This window comes from Eimeria acervulina, genomic scaffold (assembly GCF_000499425.1).
Source record: "Eimeria acervulina Houghton genomic scaffold, Eah_scaff728, whole genome shotgun sequence".
NCBI lineage: Eukaryota > Apicomplexa > Conoidasida > Eucoccidiorida > Eimeriidae > Eimeria > Eimeria acervulina.
This window is the reverse complement of record NW_013547176.1, coordinates 6,472-16,734: the sequence shown is the minus strand read 5'-3', so window position 1 is coordinate 16,734 and position 10,263 is coordinate 6,472. Positions and strand designations below refer to the sequence as shown.

The following is a 10,263-nucleotide window of genomic DNA, read 5'->3' as shown; positions in this document are numbered from 1 at the left end:
TTATGCGCACTTGCTGCGTGTCAATATACGCTGAACGCTACACACCCCAGCATGAACCACCGCACAGTATCCAGGCTTTATTAGCGCGCATCCGCGCCAGCGCATCGCTTCCTCAAACGCACCACTAAATACCTGCTCAACCACAAAATGACACAGCGCTCCACCTACACAACCCCGGACCTTCCTCTAGCATTAGCTGCCCGTCTTGCCGTATGCAAAGGCATCCACTCCAACAAATATCCGCCAGTCAAATCCTCCTAACCAACTAGCAACATACCACTTCGGCTTCATCCTAAACAAAACCCATATTCAAAAACCCGCCGCTTCTTGTCACACACTTTACACTATATTACCCTCATTTAGCTTTCCCCCACCCGCCACGCAATTCGCAAAGTGGCAGCAGCCAAATCCGATGCAGAGTTTAGCAGCGATGTGCGCCTCATTTTGCATATATGCTCACCAGCTGTGTGGCAATATACGGTGAATGCTACACAGTCTAGCATGCACGAGTACACAGTATCCAGCCTCCATCACCGCCCACGAACACCAGAGCATCGCTTCCTCACACGCACCACTAAATACCTGCTCACACAAATTGACACATCGCTCCACATACACAACCCCTGACCTTCCACCAACATTAGCTGCCCCTCTTGCCCTATGCAAAGGCATCCACGCCAACAAATATCGGCCACTCAAATCCTCCTAACCCGCTCCCAACATACGAGACCAGCTGCTTCCTAAACGCAACTCCTAAGCCGCCCCCCGCCAATTCCCCTCACATACTTTACACTATAGTACCCTGATTCTACCTCCCCCCACCCCCGCTCAACGCACAACGCTGCAGCTGCCAAATCCAATGCACTGTTTCACACACAGCTTAGCCTCATCTTGCATTTATCCGCACTTGCTGTGTGGCAATATACACTGAGCGCTACACAGCCTACCATGAACCGGCAAGCAGTCTCCAGCCGTCATTCCCGTGCAAGCACACCAGCCCATCGCTCCCTCAAACGCACCACTAAATACCTGCTCAACCACAAAATGACACAGTGCACCACCTACACAACCCCTGACCTTTCTCCAAGCCTAGCTGCCCGTCCTGCGGTACGCAAATGCATCCACTACAACAAATATCGGCCAGTCAAATCCTCCTAACCAACTCCCAACATACCACTTCGGTGCCTTCCTAATCACAACCCATACTCAAATACCCGCCGCTTCTTGCCACCCACTTTACACTATATTACGCCCATTTAGCTTACCCCCAGCCCCCAGTCAATGCAAAACGCTGCAGCTGCCAAATCCAATGCACTGTTTAACACGCAGCTAAGCCTGATTATGCATTTATCCGCACCGCCTGCGTGGCAATACACGCTGAACGCTACACAGCCTAGACTGAACCAACAAGGAGTCTCCACCCTTCATTAGCGCGAACGGACACCCGCACACCGCTTCCTCAAACGCACCACTAAACACCCGCTCAACCGCAAAATGATACACTGCTCCACCTACACAAGCCGTGACCTTCCTCCAGCATTAACTGCCCCTCTTGCCCTATGCAAAGCCATCCACTCCAACAAATATCAGGCAGTCAAATCCTCCTAACCAACTAGCAACATATCACTTCGCGTCCTTCCTAATCACAACCCATACTGAAAAGCGCACCGCTTTTTGTCACACACCTTACACTGTATATCCCCCAATTAGCTTCCCCTCCACCTCCACCCTATTCAATGCGCAGCTCTGTAGCTGCCAAATCCAGTGGAGTGTTTAACACACAGCTAAGGCTGGTCTTGCATTTATGCCCACTTGCTGCGTGGCAATATACGCTGAACGCTACACGCCCTAGCATGCACGAGTACACAGTATCCAGGCTTCATTGCCGCGCACCCACACCAGCGCATCGCTTCCTCAAACGCACCCCTGGATACCTGCGCAACCACAAAATGACACAGTGCCCCACATACACAACCCCTGAACTTCCTCCAACATTGGCAACCCGTCTTGCTGTACGCAATGGCATCCACTCCAACAAATATCGGCCAGTCAAATCCTCCTAACTAACTCCCAGTATACCGCTTCAGCCCCTTCCTACACAAAACCCGTACTCAAAAACCCGCAGCTTCTTGCCACACACTTTACACTATATTACCCCAATTTAGCTTACCCCCACCCGCGCTCAATGCGCATCGCTGCAGCTGCAGAATCCAATCCAGCTTTTAACACGCAGCTATGCCCGATCTTGCATTAATCCGCACTTCCTGCGTGGTAATATACGCTGAACGCTATACACCCCAGCATGAACCAGCATACAGTATCCAGCCACCATCAACGCGCACGGACACCAGCGCATCGCGTCCTCACACGCAACACTAAATGCCTGGTCAAACCACAAACTGACACAACGCTCCACCTACACAACCAATGACCTTCCTGCAACATTAGCTGCCCGTCTTGGCGTATGCAAAGGCATCCACTCCAACAAATATCCGCCCGTCAAATCCTCCTAACCCACTCCCAACATACCAACTCGCCCCCTTCCTAAACAAAACTCATACTCAGAAACCCGCCGCTTCTTGTCACACATTCTACAACAGATTACCCCCATTTAGCCTACCCTCGCCCCCCACGCCATACGCAACGCTGCAGCTGCCAAATCCAATGCACTGTTTAACACGCAGCTAAGCCTCATCTTGCATTTATCCGCACTTCCTGCGTGGCAATACAAGCCGAACGCTACACAGCCTAGCATGAACCAGCACAGAGTCTCCAGTCTAATCTACCGCGCACGCACACCAGCCCATCGCTTCCTCAAACGCACCTCTAAATACCTGCTCAACCACATAATGACACAGCACACCTCTTACACAACCCCTGGCCTTCCTCCAACATTAATTCCCCGTCTTGCATTATGCAACGGCATCCACTTCAACAAGTATTAGCCAGTCAAATCCTCCTAACCAACTCCCAACATACCACTTCAGCCCCTTCCTAAGCACAACCCATACTCAAAAACCCGCTGAACCTTGTCACACACTTTACACTATATTACTCGCATTTAGCTTCCCCCTACCCGCCACGCAATGCACAGCGCTGCAGCTGCCAAATACAATGTAGTGTTTAACACGCAAATGCGGTTGAGCTTGCATTTGTGCGCACCAGCTGTGTGTGGCAATATACGCTGAACGCTATACACCCCAGCATGAACCAGCACATAGTATCCAGCCACCCCCAACACGCACGCACACCAGCCCATCGCTTTCTCAAACGCAACACTCAATACCTGCTCAACCACCAAATGACACAGTGCTCCACCTACACAACCCCTGACCTTCCTCCAAATTTTGCTGCCCGTCTTGCCGTATGCAAAGGCATCCACTCCAACAAATATCGGCCAGGCAAATCCTCCTAGCCAACTCCCACCATACCGCGTCGCCTCCTTCCTAAACACAATCCATCCTCAAATACCCACCGCTTCTTGTCACACACTTTACACCATACCCACCCCATATTAGCTTCTCCCCACCCGCCACTCATTGAACAGCGCTACAGATGCCAAATCCAATGCAGTGTTGAACCCGGTGTTGCGCCTCATCTTGCATTTATCCGCACCAGCTGTGAGGCAGTATACGCTGAACGCTATACAGCCTAGCATGAACCAGCACACAGTATACAGCCTTCATTGCCGCGCACGCACGCCAGCCCATCGCCTCCTCAAACGCACCACTAAATACTTGCCCAACCACAAAATGACACACCTCGCCACCTACATAACCCCTTACCTTCCTCCAGCATTAGCTGCGTGTCTTGCCGTATGCAAAGGCAACCACTACAACACGTATCCGCCAGTTAAATCCTCCTAACCAACTCCCAACACACCACTTCGCCTCCTTCGTAAACACAACCCATACTCAAATACCCGCCGCTTCTTGTCACACACTCTACACCAGATTACCCCCATTTAGCTTCACTCGATCTCCCACTCAATCCACAACGCTGCAGCTGCGAGACTCAATGCAGTGTTTAGCATACATCTAAGGCTGACCTCGCATATATGCGCACTTCCTGCGTGGCAACATAGGCTGAACACTAAACAGCCTAACATGAACCAGCAAGCAGTATCCAGTCTCATCCACAGCGCACGCACACCAGCGCATCGCTTCCTCAAACGCACCACTAAATACCTGCTCAACCACCAAATGACACGGTGCTCCACCTACACAACCCCTGACCTTTCTCCAACATTAACTGCCAGTCTTGCCCTATGCAAAGGCATCCACTCCAACAAATATCGGGCACTCAAATCCTCCTAACAAGCTCCCAACATACCACCTCGGCTCCTTCCTAAGCACATCCCATACGCAAAAACCCAGCGCTTCTTGTCACACACTTTACACTATATTACCCCCATTTAGATTTCCCCCACCCCCACTCAATGCACAGCGCTGCACCTGCCAAATCCAATGCAGTGCTCAACACGCATATAAGCCTGGTTTTCTATTTATGCGCACTTGCTGAGTGGCAATATACGCTGAACGCTACACAGCCTACCATGAACCAGCACACAGCCTCTAGCCTTCATTGCCGCTCACTCATACCAGCGCATCGCTTCCTCAAACGCAACACTAAATACCTGCTCAACCACAAATTGACACACTGCATACCAGCGTATCGCTTCCTCAAACGCACCACTAAATACTTGCTCAACCACAAAATGACAATGTGCTCCACCTACACAACCCTGACCTTCTTCCAACTTAGCTGCCCGTCTTGCCGCATGCGGACGCATCCACTCCAGCAAATATCCGCCAGTCATATCCTCCTGACCAACTTACAGCATAACCCTTCTCGTCCCTAAACACGACCCATACTGAAAACCCCGCATCTGCTTGTCACACACTTTACATTATATTACCCCCCGTAGATTTCCCCTCACCCGCCAGGCGATGCACAGCGCTGCAGCTGCCAAATTCACTGCAGTGTTTAACACACAGCTGAGCCTCATCTTGCATTTATACGCACCAGCTGTCAGGCAATAAACGCTGAACACTACACAGCCCAGCATGAACCAGCACACAGTATCCAGCCTCCATTAACCCACACTCACACCACAGCATCACTTCCTCAAACGCACTATTCAATGCCTGCTCAACCACAGATTGACACACTGCTCCACCTACACAACCCCTGACCTTCCTCGAACATTAGCTGCCTGTCTTGCAGTATGCAAAGGCGTCCACTCCAACAAACATCCGGCAGTCAAATCCTCCTAACCAACTCCCAACATACCACTTCAGCCCCTTCCTAATCACAACCCATACTCAACAACCCACCGCTTCTTTCCACACACCTTACGCTATATTCCCCCCATTTAGCTTACCCCCAACCTCCCGCCAATACACCGCGCTGGAGCTAACAAATCCAGTGCACTGTCTCACACGCAACTAAGCCGCGTCTTGCATTTATGCGCACCAGCTGTGTGACAATATACGCTGCACGCTACACAGCCTAGCATGAACCAGCACACAGTATCCAGTCTCGACTACAGATCACCCACACCAGCGCATGGCGTGCTCAAACGCACCAATAAATACCTGCTCAACCACAAAGTGACACACTGCTCCACCTACACAACCCCTAACCTTCCTCCAACATTAGCCTCCCCTCTTGGCCTATGCAGAAACATACACTACATCAAATATCCGGCTGTGAAATCCTCCTACCCAACTCCCGACATGGCACTCCGCCTCCTTCCTAAACACAACCCATACTCAAAATCCCACCGCTTCTTGTCACACACTTTACACTACCTTACCCCCACTTAGCTTTTCCCCACCCGCCGCTAAAGTACGCAAAGATGCACGTACCAAAACCAATGTAGTGTTTAACACACATGTACGCATGATCTTGTATTTATGCGCACCAGCTGCGTGGGAATATACGCTGGATGCTATACACCCTAGCATGAACCAGCACACAGTATACTGCCTCAATCAACCCGCACGCATACCAGCGCATCGCTTCCTCAAACGCACCACTCAATATCTGCTCAACCACAAAATGACACACTGCTCCACCTACACAACCCCTGACCTTCCTCCAAATTTAGCTGTTCGTCTTGCCCTATGCAAAGGCATCCACTCCAACAAATATCCGCCAGTCAAATCCTCCTAACCAACCCCCAACACACCACATCATCCCGTTCCTAAACACAAAGCTTAACCGAAACCCCGCCGCTTTTTGTTACACACGTTACACTATATTACGCCCTTTCAGCTTGCCCCTACCCGCCACTCAATGCCAAGCGCTGCAGCTGCCAAAGCCAATGCAGTGCTCAACACACATATGCGCCTCATCTTGCATTTATCCGCACTTCCTGTGTGCCAATATATGCTGAACACTACACATCCTAGCATGAACCAGCACACAGTATCCAGCCACCATCAACGCGCACGCATACCAGCGCATCGCTTCCTCAAACGCACGACTAAATACTTGCTCAGCCAGAAATTGACACACTGCTCCACGTACACAACCCCTGACCTTCCGACAACATTAGCTGCCTGTCTTGCCGTATGCAAAGGCATCCAGTCCAACAAATATCCGCCAGTCAAATCCTCCGAACCAACTCCAAATATACAACTTTGGCTCCTTTCTAATCACAATCTATACTCAAAACCCGCCGCTTCTAGTAATACATTTTACACTATATTACCCGCATTTAGCTTCCCCCCACCCGCCACTCAATACACAGCGCTGCAGCTGCCAAATCCAATGCAGTGTTCAACACGCATATGCGCCACAAATTTCATTTATGCGCACTTCCTGAGGGCCAATATGCGCTGACCGCTAAACACCCTAGCATGAACCAGCACACAGTATCCAGCCTTCATTGCCGCGCACGCACACCAGCCCATCGCTTCCTCAAACCCACCACTCAATACCTGCTCAACCACAAGATGACACACTGCTCCAGCTACACAACCCCTGACCTTCCTCCAACATTAGCTGGCCGTCTTGCCCTATGCAAAGGCATCCACTCCATCAAATATCGCCCACTCTAATCCTGCTACCCAACGTCCAACATACCACTCCAACATAGCACTTCCCCTCCGTCCTAATCACAACCCCTACTCAAATACCCGCCGCTCCTTGTCATTGACTTTATATTATAGTAACCCGATCTCGCTCAAGCCCACCCCCTACTCAATCCACAGCGCTGCAGCTGCCAAATCCAATGCACTGCCTAACACGCAGCTGCACCTCCTCTTGCATTTATGCGCACAGGCTGCGTGGTAATATACGCTGAACGCTACACGCCCTAGCATGACCTAGCACACAGTACCCAGCCTCCCTCAGCGCGCACGCACACCAGCGCATCGCTTCCTCAAACGCACCACCAAATACTTGCTCAGCCACAAATTGACACACTGCCCCACCTACACAACCCCTGACCTTCCCCCAACATTAGCTGCCCCTCTTGCGCTATGGCGAATCATCCACTCCAACAAATATCCGCCAATCAAATCCTCCTAACCAACTCCCAACATACCACCTCGTCTTCTTCCTAGACACAATCCATGCTCAAATACCCGCAGCTTCTTTCCGCACACTTTACACTATATTACCCTCGCTTAGCTTCCCCCCACCCCTCACTCAATGCGCAGCGCTGCAGCTGCCAAATCCAGTGCAGTGTTTAACACGCATATACGCCTGGTTTTCTATTTATGCGCACTTGCTGAGTGGCAATATACGCTGAACGATACACAGCCTAGCATGAACCAGCACATAGTATCCAGGCTCCATCAACGCTCACGCGCACCAGCGCATCGCATCCTTAAAAGCACCACTAAATACCTGCTCAACCACAAAATGACAGTGCTCCACCTACACAACCCCTGACCTTCCTCCAACATTAGCTGCCCCTCTTGCCGTATGCAAAGGCATCCACTCCAACAAATATCCGCCAGTCAAATCCTCCTAACCAATCCCCAACATACCACTTCGGCTCCTTCCTAAACCAAACCAATACTCCAAATCACCCCCACTCTAGTCATACATTTTACAATATATTACCCCCATTTAACTTCCCACCAATCCCCACTCAATGCACAGCGCTGCAACTGCCAAATCCAATGCAGTGCTCAACACGCCTATGCGCCTCATCTTGCATTTATCCGCACCAGCTGCGTGCCAATATACGCTGAACGATACACACCTTAGCTTGACCCAGCACACAGTATCCAGCCCCCATCAACGCGCACGCACACCAGCGCATCGCTTCCTCAAACGCACCACTCAATACCTGCTCAACCACAAATTAGCTGCCCATCTTGCCGTATGCAAAGGCATCCAATCCAACAAATATCCGCGATCGTCTCCTTTCCTGGGATCGTCTCCCTTGGAGACGATCCCAGGAAAGGAGACGATCCCAGCCCTGCAACCAACTCCCAACATACCACTTCGCCTCCTCCCTAATCACCACCCATACCCAAATACCCGCCGCTTCTTTCCACACACTTTACACTATATTACCCGCATTTAGCTTCCCCCCACCTCCCACTCGACGCGCAGCGCTGCACCTGCCAAATCCAATGCAGTGCGCAACCCGGCGATGCGCATCACCACGCATATATGCGCACTTGCTGCGTGGCAATATACGCTGAACGATACACACCCTAGCGTGAGCCAGCACACAGCATCCAGTCTCAACTACCGCGCACGCACACCAGCGCATCGCTTCCTCAAACGCACCACTCAATACCTGCTCAACCACAAAATGACACACTGCTCCACATACACAACCCCTGACCTTCCTGCAATATAAGCTGCCTATCCTGCCGTATGCAAAGGCATCCACTCCATCAAATATCGGCCAGTCAAATCCTGCCAACCAACTCCCAACATACCACTTCGGCTCCTTCCTAATCACAACCCATACTCAAATACCCGCCGCTTCTTTCCACAGACTATACACTATATTAGCCCCATTTAGCTTACCCCCACCCCCACTCAACGCACAGCGCTGCAACTGCCAAATCCAATGCAATGCGCAACACGCATATGCGCCTCATCTTGCATTTATGCGCACTCCCTGCGTGGCAATATACGCTGAACGATACACACCCTAGCATGCACCAGCACACAGTATCCAGCCACCCCCAACGCGCACGCATACCAGCGCATCGCTTCCTCAAACGCACCACTCAATGCCTCCTCAGCCACAAATTGACACACTGCTCCACCTACACAACCCCTGACCTTTCTCCAACATCAGCTGCCTGTCTTGCCTTATGCAAAGGCATCCACTCCAATAAATATCGGCCAGTTAAATCCTCCTAACCAACTCCCACCATGCCACTTCGGCTCCTTCCTAATCACAACCCATACTCAAATACCCGCCGCTTCATTCCGAATACTTTACACAATATTACCCCCCTTTAGCTTGCCTCCATTCCTCCACCCAATGCACAGCGCTGCAGCTGCCAAATCCAATGCAGCTTTTAGCACGCAGCTCCGCCTCATCTTGCATTTATGCGCACTTGCTGCGTGGCAACATACGATGAAGGCTACATAGCCTAGCATGAACCAGCACACAGTATCCAGCCCCTATCAACGGGCGCTCATGCCAGCGCACCGCTTCCTCAAACGCACCACTAAATACCTGCTCAACCACAAACTGACACACTGCTCCACCTACACCACCCCTGACCTTCCTCCAACATTAGCTGCCAGTCTTGCCGTATGCAAAGGCATCCAGTACAACAAATATCTGCCAGTCAAATCCTCCTAACCAACTTCCAACATACCACTTTGCCTCCTTCCAAAAACGCCGCACGCGAAAACACCCTGCTTCTTGTCACACACTTTAGAGTATATTGCCCCCATTTAGCTTCCCCTCACCTCCCACTCAATGCGCAGCGCTACAGCTGCCAAATCCAATGCACTGCTTAAAACGCAACTGCACGTCATTTTGCACTTATGCGCACCAGCTGCGTGGCAATATACGCTGAACGCTACACACCCCAGCATTAATCAGCATACAGTGTCCAGTCGCCATAAACGCTCACGCATACCAGCGCATCGCTTCCTCAAACGCACCACTAAATACCTGCTCAACCACAAAATGACACACTGCTCCACCTACACAACCCCTGACCTTCCGACAACATTAGCTGCCCATCTTGCCGTATGCAAAGGCATCCACTCCCACAAATATCCGCCAGTCAAATCCCGCTACCCAACTTCCAACATACCACT

General features: G+C 51.2%; 2 protein-coding genes across 2 annotated transcripts; both read right to left on the bottom strand.

Annotated features, from left to right (window-relative positions):
* Nucleotides 1-80: 80 nt before the first annotated feature.
* On the bottom strand, nucleotides 81-3,798 carry EAH_00047500 (hypothetical protein; the record flags this gene model as incomplete). The annotated part of the gene is made up of 11 exons (XM_013391467.1): nucleotides 81-132; nucleotides 583-658; nucleotides 948-1,029; nucleotides 1,266-1,360; nucleotides 1,894-1,934; nucleotides 2,171-2,201; nucleotides 2,317-2,383; nucleotides 2,621-2,748; nucleotides 3,163-3,286; nucleotides 3,530-3,651; nucleotides 3,786-3,798. The coding sequence occupies 11 exons, from the start codon at nucleotides 3,796-3,798 to the stop codon at nucleotides 81-83; spliced, it is 831 nt and encodes a 276-aa protein (XP_013246921.1).
* A 4,120-nt stretch (nucleotides 3,799-7,918) lies between these two features.
* EAH_00047490 (hypothetical protein) lies at nucleotides 7,919-9,528 on the bottom strand (the record flags this gene model as incomplete). Its single annotated transcript, XM_013391466.1, has 5 exons — nucleotides 7,919-8,018; nucleotides 8,539-8,585; nucleotides 8,816-8,927; nucleotides 9,004-9,097; nucleotides 9,438-9,528. 5 exons carry the CDS (start codon nucleotides 9,526-9,528, stop codon nucleotides 7,919-7,921), a joined length of 444 nt encoding a protein of 147 aa, XP_013246920.1.
* Nucleotides 9,529-10,263: the final 735 nt, after the last annotated feature.